Here is an 18,019-nt window from a genome sequence, read left to right on the forward strand (position 1 = left end):
TATTTAATATATTAAGAAATATTTCTGCTAACCCAAGTCAAAAGGCTAATGCCCAGAAGTGCAGGGGGCAAGAATAGGGAAGAAAAATCCTTACTGTGAGGCGAGAAACAGACGATACAAATAAGTTAGTTGATTTAGTGGTCCAAAAATCTGTGTCTATGTGTGTTTGTGTAGGAAACACAGAGTTGGCTTTCCGGGTGTTCACCACTCAACTGCCTTCTGTTCTCACATTTGACATTTGGTTTTATTTCCAGAAGCACTCAATTTCAGAAGTCTCTGGTTTAGCAATAGGAGGAGATAAAACCATTTTCACCTGTTGTTAGTTGTGTTTATGTAAACAAACCCCTGCAACTGTTGTTGCTTAGAGTCACCGGGCTCATTTCTGCCGGCCTGGCAGGGTTTATGTTGGCAACGGTAAGGAGATGCTATCAACAATTCATTGTGTACTGTTTGCATAACGGGACAGGGCAGCCAGCTCCAGCCAGTTAAAAAAATTAAAAAAAGAAAACATGTGTTGAATTAGTTGGATGATTTTATTAGGGTGCCTGTCTGGTTGGGATGGTGTAACCTGTGACTGAGGAGACAGTGCTGCAGCTCTTAAGAGGTCCCTACAGCTATGCTGGTGGGCTAAGGGGGCAGGTGGCTGAGCCTCTAGAACATGGTGGACTGGCCACCCCGCTGACAAGGAGAGAAACCTCAGTGATGAGAATGCTAGTGAAAGCAGTGTTCAACCGTGTTGCCCTCTGAACCTCAGAGAACCCAGGGCTTTTCCAGAAACTTGGGCCAAGGGACAGTCTGCTGGATTTTCCTTAGTTAATAGCCTTCAACAAGGTTTTCCTGCAAGGACAGTCATCCTATTCACCACCACTGAGATAACTTGGAAATACAAACTTTAAAGATGCATGCTGCTGCTAAGTTGCTTCAGTCGTGTTCAACTCTGTGCGACTCCATCGACGGCAGCCTCCCAGGCTCCCCCATCCCTGGGATTCTCCAGGCAAGAACACTGGAGTGGGTTGCCATTTCCTTCTCCAATGCATGAAAGTGAAAAGTGAAAGTGAAGTCGCTCAGTCATGTTCCACTCTTCGAGACCCCATGGACTGCAGCCTACCAGGCTCCTCCATCCATGGGATTTTCCAGGCAAGAGTACTGGAGTGGGGTGCCATCACCTTCTCCGTAAAGATGCATAGTGCTTGAATTTACTTCTTCGCTCATGGTCTTAGAACAAAGATACCACTTGACATCGTGACTGTGGAAACATAGGAAATACTGAGTTTTTCTTTGTTTTCTATCTGCTTAAGCCACTAGCATGTTACCTAGCAAAGGTTCTTGGCGGGTGGTCCATGGGGCAGTAACAGGAACAGCACCTGGGAGCTCGGGAGCAATGCCGAATCTCAGGCCCCACCACAGACCTGAATCGGCATCTGCATTTTTATCAAGATGCCCAAGGGATCTGAGGGCACATTAAAGTGTGAGAAACACTCTAGTTTTTTGGGCAGTCTTGGAGATGCAACATCACCTCGGTAGAGGTTCCACGTGCCAGTCTTCAGTCAGGATCCGGGGTGACGGGAATGGACGTGTGGTCTGTCTGCTTTCTCTAGTAAAAGAAGGTGGAGCTACGGTGAATCCCAGTCAACAAGGACCCAGGACTCTAGAAACTTACCCAGGAGCCATAATTATTAGTACAAATGCCTCTGTGGTTCAGATAAAAGTAAATGAAGCCACAGGCAGGGTTGAGAATTCTGAGATCTTCCACCCCGACTTTTCTGGCCTCACCCTCCTTTTCCACCCCGGGGGCACCCAGATCATAGCAGTCTGTGTTTGTGGAAAGGTTCTCTGGGAGCTCTTTGTCCAAAGCACAGGTTGTATTTTTTCTCGCAGTGTGCATATAATAAACCTTCTGTTGAGCTTGTGGGGGCCCTGTGGTGGGAAGGCCCCTCACCCTGACAAGGGACTCATTGGCAAGACAGCAGGTTGTGATAGAGGAGACATGGGTGTCCATGTGCCTGGCACTGAGGCCCACGTGTTATGTAATGTGTTTCCTGCCTCCAGTTATTTACCGGTCTTGCTCAGTGTGTCCACTGTCCTGGTTGTTGTTTTCTTTGTTCTGTGACAGAGGAGGAATTTGTCCTCTCTGGGGATTCGATCCCGCCCAGCCTTGGCCACTTTTTGGCATGGTTTTTCCTGAGGTGGCAGTTTGCTGGGGGCAGAGGCATATTTTCCAACAGACACCCACCCCTGACCATGTCTGTTTCTTGAGTAGGTCTTCAGTTCCAGAGAAATTTGGGGAGAGGCTAAACTGATTACAAGGCTCCAGTGATGCCCTGAGTACATTTCAGATTTGGAATGCAAATTGTTGTCTGTAGTAATTATAGTTTGTGCCATGGCCCTGCTCAGCCCCCATGGTCATTATCTTGGTACAGAATAAGTAGCTCTGTGCTTTCGGAGTAGGAGGTAATGAGGGGGAGAGGGGCGTGTGAAGGACATTAAGGGGTGTTTTCAGAACCTGTCTCCAAGCCTGTGTGAAAGTAGGACAGACACAGATGTGTGGTGGGATGCTGCCACTGACAAGCTCAGTGACCGTGGGCCAGGACCTCAACCTCTCTGAGCCCCACTGTCCTCCAGTCGCTGTCTCAGAGCGTTGCCATGGTGATGAGATGTCAGTGATGCGATGGGACATTCAGCAAGATGCCTGGAGAATAATAGGTGTTTAACAGCAGGGAATCTCATTGCCTAGCAAATGCCTGAAGGGTAGGGATCTGGAGTGGAAAACACACACCGTTCTTAAAAGGTAATTCCTGTGCACACAGGAGTTTCCTCTCTCGTCCTGCAGAGGAGCTGTGGTACATCCTTCTCATGCTTCTTGCGTCTGCAGAACTTGAGGGCTGGCTTAGGGTGCTGGCTTGTATCAGACTTTCTGTGTGTCCTTCAGTGATTCCATTAACATCTCAGAGCTGTGGGTCTTCTCACTTGTAAAATAGACATCATAATTGTATATGATTCACATGACTGTTGGAAAGACTTTCTGTGAAAACATGTAAATTTCAGCACCAGTGCTTGGTACAAACTCTAAGAATTTAATATTGTTATCTCCTTTGCAGAGAGGAAAAACTCAAGGTTTGAAGGACTAAGTAACTTTCCCGAGCCTGTAGTTCATGGGTGGCAAATCCCAGACTCTGACCCAGCAAATTGGCTCTGGAGTCCACATTGATGTCATTGTTACTTTACCCGAAGGGGATCAAAGTCTACTGAGGCTCCCCTCCTCAGACCCTTCATTTTTGTTGACACATTCTTTCTTCAATTAGGTTACAACCAATCATAATAAAATAATTGTATTATTATAGTAATAATTACGTGTTCTGTAGCACAGTGTTACGTAATATTGGGTTAGACCAAAAGTTCATTCAGGTTTTTCCATTACGTCTTACAGAAAAACTCAACCGAACTTTGCGGCCAACCCAATATTTAAAAATAAAGTTTTATTCAACATACGTGATTATATACTATAATAAATATTATATTTTTTAAATAATGATAGTAGCAACAGCTATTTGCATAGATTCGCATTCCTATTGAAAATGTCCTAGCCACTGTCAGAACTTATAATTGCTTTTTGTTGTCCGGTGTGGGTGTTTAGTATCCATGATCCTGCTGTAAATTTCACTGTTTATCATACATAGTCTCCAAAAGCTGCTACAGTTACTTAGCATGTGCCAGACACTGATTTGTTTGATCCTCACACCGATCTGTGATGGGTGTTCTTAGTATCCTCATTTAACAGATGATGAAACGGAGACACAGAGGAATTAAGCAAATTGCCCGAGGCAACACAGTAAGTAATGGAACTGAGATTTGAATCCAGGTTGCTTGGCTTAGAAGTCCTGTTCCTAGTCCTTTTGCTAAACTGCCTCCACTGATTTCCGACCTACTTTCCGGATGCTGGGCCCTTACCATCTTGGCTGGCCTTGGTGCTCCCAGACCTCCTCAGCTGCAGACTTAGATCCCATTCCCCGTGACTATGTACTGGTCTCACTGAGCCTCAGAAGGTCTCTCTGGGGACTCTTCCTGAATTCCCCAGAGGCTCCTTCAGCATAGGAAGCTCTCTGTGTGGACTCAAACATTCTTAAAAATAAATAAGAGTCAGTCTTTCATTTTAATGATGACACAACCCAGAGGTGAGGTTCTTGTTATCCCATTGGGGGAATGAGGGCAGAGGTGGTTGGAGTTGTACAGTCAAGTAGCAGGGGAATTCCTTCTTTTCTTCATAAATTACAGATGTAAAAGCTCTGTGTAGTTTCACAGTTCAGGAGGGGATGGCTGTGCTTAACTCCCATTAGAAGAGCAAATTTATCTCACTTCTCATATAACAGACGGACAGAGTCAGGAAGCATAGACATGGAATTCTTGATGGTGTTTGTTACAGTTCCTGGCTTTTAGTTCATGCACATGTACTTTAAATATGTAGCAAAAAGAGTACCAGAACGTCTCACCCATGTTATATAGCCATGGCCACTGTTACTGACAGAAAAAGAATTTTTATCTGGTCATGTCTGTTCTTGCCAAAAAACACTCGTGTTGCCCCATTTTCTACAGGATAGAGTTGGCATTCCTACCTTGGTTCCAGCCTTCTGTCTCCTGGCCTTCCCACCCTGTCCCTTCCACAGGCCCTTTGAACATGTGGCCTCTTCCTGGATGAACCGTGCTGTCCCGCCTCCTTTCCTTTGTTCTGGTCCTCCTCCCCTCAGCCTGGCAACTCCTGCATGTTCCCAGCACTCCGTTCAAATGGTGCTTTCACTCAGGGGAAACGTGAGACTAGTCCCTGGTGATCCCTCTGTGTGACTGGTGCTCCAGGGCTGTGGAAAGTGGCAGGGTGAGCAGCCAGCATTGCTGGCAGGCCTGTGTCCCCGGCCTGTGAGCATCTCCGTGGTGTTTTTGTATGTTGACTCAGCGCAGAGCTAGGCTCTTCTCTGTTGAGTGAAGGACTTCCTCACCCTTTTTACACACCTGGCTGCATTTCTTTCATAAGGAGGATCCATGGAAAGTAGACAGAACATGTGGTGTAAGAACTGAAATGTGAGGCTATGGGCTCCATGAGAGCTGGGTCAGCCCTGTGGCTCCAGAGCCTGCACTGTGGTCATGTCTCATTCCGTTGCTATCAGACAGCTGCTTGAATGAGCCCTGTGGTAATGATCCCATACTGCAGGCCTGGGTTCAAAACCTCTTTGCATCATTGCCAGGCTTGAACAATTCCTTAACCCCTCTGAGCCTATTTCCTTATCTGTAAGTGAAGGTGAAAAAAAGTACCTATCTCATAGGGTGACCATAGAATTGAATGAGTTTAATATAATGTGTGAAGCCTTTGACTGTGTGGATCACAACAAACTGTGGGAAATTCTTAAAGACATGTTAGAATACCAGACCACCTTATCTGTCTCCTGGAAAACCTGTATGCAGGTTAAGCAGCAACAATTAGAATTGGACACGGAACAATGGACTAGTTCAGAATGGAGAAAGGAGTACGTGAAGGCTGTATATTGTCACCCTACTTATTTAACTTATATACAGAGTACATCATGCAAAATGCCAGGCTGGATGAATCACAAGCTGGAATGAAGATTGCTGGAAGAAATATCAACAACCTCAGGTATGCAGATGATACCACTCTAATGGCAGAAAACGAAGAGAAACTAAAGAGCCTTTTGATGAAGGTGAAAGAAGAGAGTGAAAAAGCAGGCTTAACACAATATCCAAAAAACTAAGATCATGGCATCCATTCCTGTCATTTTCATGGGGAATAGAAGTGGAAACAGTGGAAATAGTGACAGATTTTATTTTCTTTGGCTCCAAAGTTACTGTGAATGGTGACTCCAGCCGTGAAATTAAAGATGCTTGCTCCTTGGAAGGAAAGCTATGACAAACTTAGACAGCATATTGAAAAGCAGAGACATCACTTTATCAACAAAGGTCTGTATAGTCAAAGCTGTCGTTTTTCCAGTAGTCAGGTACGGATGTGAGTTGTACCATAAAGAAGGCTGAGCACTGAAGAATTGAGGCTTTTGAATTGTGGTGCTGGAGAAGATTTTTGAGAGTCCCTTGGACTGCAAGGAGATCAAACCAATTGATCCTAATGGAAATCAATCCTGAATACTCATTGAAAAGACTGAAACTCCAATACCTGGCCACTGAGATACAAAGAGTTGACTTATTGGGAGAGTCCCTGATGCTGGGAAAGATTGAGGGCAGGAGGAGAAGGGAGTGACAGAGGATGAGATGATTGGATGACACGACCAACTCAATGGACGTGAGTTTGAGCAAACTCCAGGAGAGAGTGAAGGGTCGGTAAGTCTGGTGTGCTGCAGTCCATGGGTCACGAAGAGCTGGACGTGACTTAGTGAAACTGAAAACAGCAAGAGTACATCTGGCTGTAACAAGCCTCTTGATCAGTGGTGGTGGTTATTGCTATTAATAATGAAATAAATTAATCACAGGGGGTCTGCTGGAAAGGAAATTAACAGGGTATTGTGATAAAGGATAAGATGATGATGTGTGGGATGTGGTCTTTTAGACAGAAGGCTTCCTGTAAGCCGTGACTGAACTATGAGGAGGACGCGGCTGCAGTGTGAAGAGTTGGAGGAAACAGTTTGCGGTAGAGAAAGTGCAAGGGCCCTGAGGCAGAAAAGAATCTGATGAGGAACAGCATATGTGCCTGGAGCTTAGGAGGAGAATAGAGTGAGATTGGGGTGCAGCAGGGAGACAGGGGCCGAGTGATACAGGGCCTAGCAGGCTGAAGGGCAGTAATTGGATTGAATTGGAAGTGTGAAAGAATATATTCAGTCCTTACACTCAGAATCGTTCTTTGGGATTGGTTTCTGGATTCCTCTGGCTTTAGCCCATCCTGTGTTCTGTGCACGTGAACTATCCCCTAGCAAGGAGACCCAGTTGTGATGGATTAAGCAGAAAATGAATTGACTAGATATCAGAAGCTCAGAGAATTTAGGAAGGATCAGGGAATCGGGAACAACGCAAATTGTACTACCAAACATTTCCTGCAGGATTACCACTGCTGGGCAGGGGTGCATACCATGGTTTGCACCGCCAGCACCGGTTACAGGACACCTCTGCGAGCTGCCCCCACCCTCACCAGAACAGTCTGCAGTATCGCCCCTACTTTCCCTGCCAGCTTCTCCTGCCCAGTCTTGGGTAGGAGTCTCTGATTGCCAGCACCTCACTCGTGCCCAGCTGCCAGGGAAACTGGGAAAGCAAGTGTATGGCGCCCTGTCTCCTCTGGTAGAATGTGGGCTCGTTCATGAAGTGGGGCTTCCCTCAACCTGGGGTGGAGGGGTGAGCTGCAGAGCATCCCGAGGGTGATGAACGTCCCTCACAGAGACACATGGAGTAAGTGACTCCCGGTCCCATGGCCTCAACAGTGTGCGTCTAATAGGGAGTGGCACTTTAAGTAAGACCTGATTGCTTTTCTCTTAGACACTGATTTTTCAAAAAGCAGTGCCAAATTTGGAAGCAGCTCTTTCTCACTCTGATGAGGGGCTAGGGGCTATTTTTTTCTTTTGAAATTAGTTTCATTTGTGCAGGTGTGTGGGGTAGCATGTTTCTCCCATGTTTATCACAGATTTGCATTCCTGTTGGAAATGCCTTGGCCATTGTCAGTGCTTATAATTGCTTCTTGTTATGGCCACGTGGGGCTTATTGTCTAAGATTTTGCTGCAAAGTTTATTGTTTATCTTATATTGTCTCCAGGAAGCTGCATGCGGAAATCTCTGAGTCTTACCAGGAAGTCTGGTTTAAAGGGACAGCCTGCAGGGCAGAGCCCTAACTGGGAGGAGGCATTGAGCTCCCACCCAGAATCAGCTTCCCTCTTTGGGAACTGGGAGGAAGGAAGGCTTTTCTGACTACCTCCCACTTGGTTTGCCGGTTTCCAGTGTTTGGGTGATTCCTTTCTGATTTTGGATGTAAGGGAAAAAGTAACAATATTTATTCCTCTAGTATACAGATATATACCAAGCAAAAAACAAACAAACAAAAAAACACTTTCACTGTTGTGTAGGCAGAATGAACGCTCTGAGTCACGTGTGTATACATGCTTTTCAATCTCTTGGTATTTTGTTGGAAGTGTTTTCATCAAAGCTTAAATTTTTTTGATGGACACAAGGATTTCAAAGAAGTCAGCATTATAACATCTAAAAAATAAATGGGACTTGAGTTTTAACCACCTTCCGATTTTCCCGCCTATTGGAAGGAAGAGGGGAAAAATGAGAAATTGCCAATTTCCTTTGCCTTTTTCTTACTCTCTTTCAAATCAAGATGAAAATGAAGCTATCTTAGATTTGGTAGCAACTTTTCGGTGTGCTCAGAGGAAGACCTGAAGCAGTATCTATAATGACACCTAAAGCCTTCCTTTTCTGCTTGAAAAATCATTATTCCTGTTTTACAGATGAGGAAACTAAGAGTCAAGGAAGTTAAGAAGTGACTTACCAGATCATTCAACTAGTAAATGGCAGAGCCAAATACCACAGAGCTCCCCTATTAATTTACTGTCCATCATTCCAGCCAGCCAGTTGTTCCCAGAAATTATCCCTAAGGAGATATCTGGAGTCAAAATACTAGCGAGAAACTTTTTTAAAAGAATGATTTCTGCTTTGGTTATGCATTTTTAACTCAGACATTCAGTTTGTTGCGATGTATTTTTTTTTGATATAAGCAGGTTACTTTCCAAATGCCTCCTGAGTATTCAAATGGTAGGAGTACCACCCTCCTCATATTTAGATTTTCTACTTCTAACCACTTTTGACAGTTTAATGCCGAACAGTAAGTCTCATTTCCAAGGAAGGAAGCTCTTTGGCTGATAGATATCAGCTAATCAGTTTTTAAACCTTTTTTTTTTTTCCTAAGAATTGGTTAGAGGTCAGCAACCTGCTGGAGTTTCACTTTTAACTGATAGTTTAACAAAGAGGACTTGACAGTCCTTTGAAAAAACTGTATTCAGGGTATTGACGTTTCTAAGAAATTGAGTGAGCTTCTTGGAAGCACCCCAGTCTGCTCCATGCAGAAATTCTTCAGGCTTCCCTGCTCATGTTCTTAAAGGAAGTGGAACCCCAGGGACCAGCCTAGGTTAGTGGCTGTTTCACAGGGCACATCAGAAGGTGGCTCTCCTTATTTTTCATTTGCTTTTTAAAATAGCTGTCTATGTATTGGTTGCCAAAATCACGTGAGGAATGTGATAAATAACAGTTCAGATTTGTTTAGAGAAAAAAACTGATTCAAGCTATTGCTCGTAACAAAACAAGCAAGATAAGCCCTCAGGATTAGCAATCTGTTGAGACCTCCGTGTTCAAGCCTCATTTATTTTTAGTTCTTGAGTTGCAGCAATAGATGAAGACATTTCTCTTTATTCATTCTTGACCCTGGGCAGCCAGGTCTGCACCCACATTCTTCGCAGCATGCTGTTATCTTGTTGAGCTGAGGTATTAAGGAGGGCTGTAGAAGAACATCAGCATTTTCAAATGGTGAGTCTCTTAAGTCAAACCATCTTGCTTCCAACCAACACTGGCCTGGTGTGGAGTCTGGACCTGCTCCTCCAGGATGCCCCAACTTGTTCAAGTTTTGCTTAATTTAACCACACTTCCAGCACCAAGGAGTAGATACGAAATTATGCAATAAAAATGTGTGACCACAAGTAAACTCCCAGGCTCTAAATTACATTGAAGTTCTCTTTATTTCCCACTGGCTTTCCATGCATTATGCCTTCCTGCTAACCTAGTAATACCAAAGAGTATTACTGTACCTCCCCTCTCCACCACAGCATAAATTTTGTTTCTTCCTAGTCTTAATTTGAATTTGACAACAGCCTCAAAAGATCTGTGATGTAACACTTTTCTAATGTTGGAAACTTGGCTCAAGCAAGGTGCAGTATACTATTTTAATTTCATTACTGCTTCTACTCCATTTGAATGGGATTGTTTTACTACCTATTTTTCAATTCAATTTGTGGAATTATTTTAAAATGTAAGGCATCAACTGGAATATGGTCACAGGCCCTGAAATTCCCAGACAACTTCTGAACTTTTGTGAAATCTATGGCTTCTTGGGTGCAAATAGGAAAGAGGTTGAATAAAAGAAATCAGAGTAAAATTTTGAATGGAAACAACCACCATTAGTTACCAGCTTTTAATGAAGAAATAATTCTGCTGAAATCTCACCATTTTGTTTTATGTAAATGAACTTATGACAGCCCTAGTGAATTTTTTTAAATAATATTTTTGGTGAGAAAGTGGCTTGAAACCTTGCAACAGAACTTGCTATAAGTTAATAGGCTAACAGCATAAGAAACACATCACTTTGAGCTCTAGTGACACAAGGAGGTGGGGGAGGGGTGCGGTCTTAATGAGGCCCCCACTTGGTGCTAGTCTCTTTGGAGTTCAATGAGAAGTTGCTACCACTGTAGTCATTCACCAAGTGTGGAAGAACAGGGACCTTTATTGCAAACCTAAAGGTGCCTTCTAGGTAGTTTCCTATTGATAATATATAGTGATTCAGGTTTCACATATTTAAAGTATCATACCCTGAGAACTGCCACCCCCAGAATTTCATAGTTTTTTCTTTTTGTTTTTTTTTTTTCCTTTTTAACATCTCCCTCTAATTTATGTAGAATATATTTTGACTGAGTATGAAGTAGAACTTTAAAATGAGGCTTTTCTTTGTAAGAACTGAATTGTCCTGTTTGTTAGTGGTCCTTCTCTCCTCCAGTAGTTTGCAGTCAACATCTGCTGTATGTCAGATCCTGGCTATCCCAGGGCAGGCTTTGGGCAGTCTGTCCTAGGGCTATGTGCAGAGAGCAGGAGCTCTGAGGTCAGCCCACCTGGCTCCCTGCCCAACCCTGCCCCCTGTAGGCCCTCTGGGGCAGGCTTACACCACCGGTTTGAGTCTCAAGTTTTTAAAAAATCTATGTGGTAGAGACAATAGTAAGGCCCCACCTTGAGATAGTTGTGAAGATCAAATTAAAAAGTTCTCATATTAAAACATCAAAAATCTGCAGTCACCATTAATGGTTTCAGTAATTGTGGCTTTAGGACATTTTAATATCTGTGCACAGGTGCACTTTCATCATGAGTTACATTGTCAGGAATGAGCAACTGAGAGGTGACATTTCACGTGTGTCTCTTAACGCTTGCTGACTGTCCACAGGGCAGGAGCTGATGAACAAAGGTGCTCCCGTACCATGGAGTGCTATGCAGGACAGTCCAAGATGTGAACAATGTGGAAAGAGGATATTAAGTGAAGAAAGCAAGTGCTAAAGTAATGTTAGCTTTGCATTTTTGACAAATATTTTAAAGGTGATAAAACACAAGTTTACGTGTGTTTAGATGGAAGGAAATGTCTAAAGGATCACCATCAATGGTAGCAAACTGGTGGCCCTTGGGTCAAATCCACCAGCAACTGTGCTTTGTGTGGCTTGTACAGAATTAAAAAAAAAAAAAAAAAAGATAGTTGCCAGCATTTAAAAATTGGGAGATTTCATGTAAAATCCAAAATTCCCAGCTTCCCTTGAAAAATTAGAATGTCTGTTCACTTGGGCCATTAGTCCCTTGGCACTCCAATAAGCTGGAACTTTTCTAAGGCAAGTGCTCTCAGTGGTGTCCAGTACCTGCCAAGCCACTTCTTTCCCATCCCTTACCCCCTGGTCCTAAAGGCGTTTAGGTTTGTTCACCCCAAATGGCAACCCACTGCAGTATTCTTGCCTGGAGAATTCCATGGACAGAGGAGCCTGGCAGACTGTAGTCCATGGGGTCGCAAAGAGTCGGACATGACTGAGCGATTTTCACTTATCTGCCTCTGGTTTTGACACAGTGCCTCTGGCACGTGGGATTGTGGTGAGGCAAAAAGCGAGGCCTTTGGGAAGATTCACTTGTTACACTATATACTTCTGTGTGGCTCAAATGTATTATAATGACACTATGGTACTTTTAAAATGTAAAAATCAGTAGAAAAACGTGTTTGAATAGTTCATGGTATCTTAAATGCCACGTGGAGAAAACCCACATCCCATACCTTTATAAGCTCTCATTATAATGCTCAAAATGAACTTAAGCCTTCCAGGGCAGGAGCCTCTCATTGTGGAAACGTTCCTCCGAGGTGCCTTCTGCCCAGGCAATCTCATTACTGGAGTTGTTCTTCCTGTCAAAGCAGGGGCATCAGAGGGAAGGGCCGCACCCGGCTCTTCCCTTCCCTTTTGCAGGCTGTGCCCTTTTTCTCCTGCCAGGGGCTCTGCTGGTCCTCCCGCCCTCCCTCCCTCTGCTGTGGCTACCTGCCCCGGAGCCCACTCAAGTTTCACCTCTTCCACAAAGTGCTGCAGCCCACAGGTTTCGATTCTTCTTTCTCATTCACAGTCAGCAGCCCGGAAGTTAGGCTTAATCATTCTAGGATTAGTTCATGTGAATGTACTCTTCCTCCCCCAGGAAAGAAGGAAACTCCAGTGCCCCGTGGTCATCTCACATTGCCTTTGGCTCCTGCCTGGAGTGGACCCTAGTCTTGGTGGCTGGGGCCCCTGCAGAGGGAAATTCCAACAGGATTCAAGTGCCTGCGCTTATGGGGAAGGACCCTTGGTCCTTGGTCCTCAGAGAATTGACATTCTTCATTAGTTGACCTACTGCCAGGGCTGGTTAAGATTAGCTTATTTACAGGCCTATACAAATCAGGACCTTTTCTATGCACGAGGCCAGAGAAGGAAGCCTTTTTAGGAACACTTCCCTTTCCCCCGATAGCACTGCTCACCCCAGGTTTGCTTTGTGGGGAGTCTGGCTTTGGAAAATAGAGGATCCTGAGGACAAGCTGAAGCCCATCTTTTGTGGACATCGCTGTTTGATTTTCGCACTTTACTGAGTGTTTCCTGGGTGCGTGGCCAGGGAGGTACCACATATAGGCCTTGAGGTGACCCACACGCTTGCCTGAAGGGCTTGAGCCTTTTCACAGCGATTTCACTTCCCTCTTTCCCCAGACAGATGGGACCCCCGTCATGCTCTCTGAAGCAGGATGCAGGCCCATCATAGCAGTACTTTCAAAGTATTTGCCTTTCTTGCTAAGCACTCATATGGGTCTGCACCCCACTGCCCTTGCCCGTTCTGCCTAGAACACCCCTCAGAATCTTGCCCATGTGTCTCTGGCTCTAAGAAGCCTTCCCAGAAATTGTCCCTATGAAAAATGCATTTGCCAGGCTTAGTAATTTCTTGGCTCCCTCAACACTTTTTGCAAATTCCTGGCAGCATTTATTTTGTTTCTGGTCATCTTTGGTTCATCTTTGCACTGTCAGAGCCTGGTGCATCCTTCCATAGCATGCTTATGTAATGCGCTCTTCAGAGACCAAATGTTAGCACCCGGCTGCTGGCCCAAGAATGGGTGGGGAGAGCATTTCTGTTAAGCTCGGAGGTTGAGTCTTGGATCAAAGCTTATCAAATGAACCCCTGTCTTTGATGAGTCCCCCCATTGTACTCAGGGCTGAGACAGGCAAAGGCTTTTAAAAATCTGTGCATTTATAAGAATGTCTTGGGGAGTCCTGGGCTCAATCTTTCTGCTGAAAGTTACAATTAGAAAGATGGTTGCAAATCGAATACCCACCCTGTTAGAGAACTAAAAAATAGTAAAGTTAAAAAAAAAAAAAAAAAAAAGAATTGAAAGCTACCCTGGAATTATGTCTCCTTGGGTTCAAGTCCCTCTGCCACTGTGCTGGGAGGGTAATGTGGTGAAGGGTTGAATAGGCACGGTTTCCATCTGAAACCTCGTAGTTCACGTGACTGTCTGACCCAATAAATCTGGGCCTTGTCAAAGGCAGGGGACTAGGGCACGGTGTTCATTGGTGAGATCCCCAGTTCATAAAATGAGAAATGTCAGCCACGAGTTGTTTCCATAAGGACTCGGAGGCAAGCAGTAAGGCCTTTTGTTAATCCTGTTAAAAGCTCAAAGAGAGGTTTCCAGAAGCAACTCTTTTCAAGGGGCTCTAAGAGAAAATTTGTCTAGGAAAAAAAGGAACGGATGGGTGGGGTGTTTACCATCACTCTCATTTGTTGAGTTGCTATGAAATTAGGATTCAGCGTAGACTTTGCATGCCAGGCAGGGCCCTGACTCTTGGGTGAAGTTCAAGTGGACTGTTGATTCCTCTTTGAGCACACACACAGTTCTCCTCCCAGTGTCCCTTCTCTATCCATTTCACCCCAATGTTTGGGTCTACAAAGCATGGTATCCTGGCAGTGAGCCCTTTAGAGCTGCCGGAATGCCCAGCATGGCTTTTAGGTGGGGACCCACTTAAGCATTGTTGTTCCTTACAGGCTGGGAGTTGCCAGCCAGAAACTGAGTTTCTGGTGTGCCTTTGAATGCCAGGAGGCAGGGTGCTCTGAAAAAGCAGCAGCCGGCAAGGAAACCGCTGGAGGTGGGGAGCTCTGGGCTGGTGTGGTTCTCGGCTTCTGACAATGTAACTGATGGCCCCCTGTCACTTCCTGTCATACAGCCCAAGTAGTGGGGAGGAGTTCCTTGAGGGAAACCATGCTCTGCTCTGCTCAGAGAATCCCGTCTGAAGGGCGCCGCCGCAGTTAGGGGCGGGGGACTCTGTGTGGATGAGGTCGGAGCGCCCCATGGTGTGGTGCTGCTTCTTTGTTCGTACTCAGGTAAGCTCCCTGCAGCAGGACCAGGGGTAGACGGGCTCTCAGTTGCCACCCGAGCCTGGCTGGACCATTCCAGGAGCTGAGGTGTGGGAGGGGGCAGCTGTCTGCATCGCCCAAGAAACAGATCAAGGAGCCGCTCAGAGCACCTGAGACGATGGAGGCACACTTCTGCCTTGCTGAAGTACATGAATCAGAAAAGAGCTGTGTGGTTGTGCTTAAGACCACAGATGTTTGTGCTTGGTGGGGACGGTGAGTTATGTGGAGTGTCTCACTGTCAGCACTTCCTTTAGCATCTGTGATTGGAAGAGAGCAAGGGGAGCGGGGCTTTCGTTCTTTGCTCCACCATGCCAGTATTTTAATTTTTACAAGACACGGGTTTTCATTAAATGGGAAGGAAAAAGTAAGTGAATGTATGTGTGTATGTGTTTAATAGCAAAGGGGATTTTCATGACCTTTTCTTCTTTGGATTGGAAGATGCCTAAACTCAGTTTGGGAAGTTCATTCTGTGTGGAGCAATTTTTTTTGTAAGTTTCCTTTAAATTCTGGTGTTTTGAATGTGTTCATCATTGGGAAGATGAGGCCAGATAATACCAGGGGAGATTCAGGCTCAGTGGTATTCTCATTAGTAGTAGTGGTGCCTGTTTGAGTAATTTCAGAAGAAGTGGCTGGAAATGTTATGTTTCCATGGGCAGAAGAGTGATTAGGAGCCCTGAAGCTTACTCTCTCTACTCCTTTTGTTTGTTTGTGGCTAAGTGTTAAAGCTTTGGATAAGCCAAAACTGTGTTTCAAAGAAAATCTTCATTGCTTTTTCTGTTTCTTTGACCAGAATTGTGTTTCTAAGACTGATGTTTGTAATACTAATTCCAAGTCTTGTACATGGCCATTATAGACATACATTTTTAATCTTTTCATGTGATACGTGTAGTTTTGCTATCTTTTTCCTTTCCCATCTCACTCACCTCGCTATTCACTCACCCTTTAAGCCTTTGAGATATGGAAATTAGTAATACAGATATGGATAGCAGTTATTAGATATGGAAATTATTTTGTTAAGACTTACTACACTTCAGGGATAGTTAATATAATGTTAATAAAAATATTACAGTAATAGCTAATGTGTATTAGACTGTGTTCACATTACTTGCATCAGCTCATAAAATTCTTACATCACTGTAGGGGTTGGCTGTTGTCATCATCCCTGCTTTGCAGATGGTGAAACTTGGATGTGGCGAGGATAAATACTCTGGATCTCCTTGATGGTTAGCAGTGGGTCATGCTTCAGGGTCAGGCAGAATGGATCCAGAAATGACATTCCTGGCCATGGGTGCCCTTGATGATTTTAACGACAGGGGCCTTCATATATCTCCTATCAAGTGTGGCATCTTCTGTAACACTTTGCTCTCCAATCCGTTTGCAAATAAGCTCATTTTGGTGGATGTTTGCCTTGGTCCAATTAGCACCTACATAAGAGGCATCTGCAACAAGTCACTGCCTTCCCTGGACTCAGTTTCACACCTGTCAAACAGAGATGTCTCTAAACTCGTTTCAACTCTGATATGAATCTAAGGTATGACTTTTAAACAAACAATGGAAAACAGTTCTCCTGTCTTTCCTGTTTCGAAGTCAAGTGATTTAACAGATGGTTTTACACACACATTTTCCCAGGTATATGTACTGGAACTCAAAATGTAATTGGCTGCCTGGCTATTGACGTTTATTCCGCTCTTGAAAATATTATTGAATGAATTTGTATTTCTTGGCTCTGAGAGTCTCTAGAGCAGGGATCTGGAAGAGTTGAATCTGGGTGTGGGAGAGGCAGTTGGGAGCTGGATGTGAATAGAGAGAAAGGGAAGGGAGAAACCCTTGAAAGGTCTCATAAATCCATCTTCTGAGGTTTGGCCAAGGGAGCTGTGAGTCTGTGCAGGAATGGTAGCGTGTAACAGTTAAGGGCAGGGTTTTAGAACCACGTAGTTGTAGGTTTCAGTCCCAGATTTGCCTCTTGCTAGCCGTGTAATCCCAAGCACATTACCAAACCTATCAATGTGTTTTCTCCTTGTAAAGTGGGGGTAATCAGTAGTGCCCACCTTATAGGATTGTCTTGAGGAGTAAGTGGAGTGACTCATGACAATGCCGAGAACAGAGCCCACACTCAGCAAACGTGACCCATGTCCCAGGTCTTGCTGACCATAGGTGTCAGTGGCTCCCAGAGAAATGAATCCATAGTGTCTAAGAACTCAGCAACCGTAGGGCTGTAAAACGTCGTATATCTCAAGTGAAACGTGGTCCTGACTGGATCTTGTGGAGGGAAGGAAGCAGCGCGTTACACAGAGAAGTCAGTACTTCATTTTAGAGCCCCAATTCCAGCCATGCTTTTACACCTTTCCCAGAACACCAAGTGGGTGCCATGGAAGGGGAAATTGACTCAAGCCAGATCCTAAAAAAGGCCTGTCTTGATGGAACACTCAGCAGTATGACTCGGAGAGGGCAAGGTCAGGGTGGTGACCCTGCATGTCCATTGGGAGAGAAACAATGGGTGACTTCAGTGCCTAAATATAGACTACGTGGATGTTACTTGGGGAAGCCACGGTGGGTGGGTCTCTTGGGAGGAGCTCAGAAAGCAGCCTGCGTGTGCCAGCCCTCTCTGAATAATTTTGTCTGTATTCTGTGTTCTGCATCCCTGAGTGTCTGCCTCTGTCAGCCTTATTTATGTCCCTATCTCTTCCCTCCCAAGTCTTCCTTGTAGCATTTACTGTCCCTCTCTCCCTTGTTTCGCACAGACCCCACCCACCCCTGCCATAAACCCCCAGTCTTCTCACTACCTGCCAGTTCTCATGGAGCTGGCGTGAGAGCACTGGTCTGGGAGTCAGGAGTTTGGGGTTCAAGTTCAAGATTTTGCAGTTAACCTTGGCCACTGCTGAACGTCCCTGGCTGCCAGGTTCTCCAGTGACATAATTGGATCCTGGAAGGTAACACTCTGAGTTCACATCCTCACTGCCACTTAACCTCGGGCAAGTTCTTTATCTGTCTGGGCTTTAGTTACCTCACCTGGGAAATGGAGATGATAGTATCTGCTTCTGATACTACGAACAGTTTATAAAATAGTGTCTGTGAAACTCTTGAAACAGGGCATCCTATAGGTGCTCAAAAATGCTGGCTATGATTGTGATTTGCAGGAAAATGAGACTTGAATAGGACCAGTGTTTTCCTAAACTGCAGTTACGTGTCCCGTATCCCCATACCACTTTCACTGTTATTTTTCACTTACTGTTTTTCTTTAAATTATCTAGTTGTTCTTTGGTTTGGTTTTGAGCTTAGGTTCATCCTGAGCAGTAGGAGTGCTAAAGTCTCCAAATACC

General features: G+C 44.8%; 1 protein-coding gene across 3 annotated transcripts in view; it reads left to right on the forward strand.

Annotated features, from left to right (window-relative positions):
• Positions 1-18,019, forward strand: part of ARHGEF3 (Rho guanine nucleotide exchange factor (GEF) 3) — a 312,995-nt gene that overhangs the window by 119,581 nt on the left and 175,395 nt on the right. Inside the window, exon 1 of one of the 3 annotated variants that reach the window (XM_010851658.1) lies at positions 14,518-14,666. The exons of the other annotated variants lie outside the window; for them this stretch is intronic. Within the exon in view, the coding sequence (XP_010849960.1) occupies positions 14,616-14,666 (51 nt within the window). The 5' untranslated portion in view covers positions 14,518-14,615. Of the gene's footprint in view, positions 1-14,517; positions 14,667-18,019 lie in introns of those variants that run through there. 3 annotated transcript variants of the gene reach the window in all.

The sequence above is a fragment of the Bison bison genome, unplaced genomic scaffold, assembly GCF_000754665.1.
Source record: "Bison bison bison isolate TAMUID 2011002044 unplaced genomic scaffold, Bison_UMD1.0 scf7180017864304, whole genome shotgun sequence".
In the NCBI taxonomy this organism is placed as follows: domain Eukaryota; kingdom Metazoa; phylum Chordata; class Mammalia; order Artiodactyla; family Bovidae; genus Bison; species Bison bison.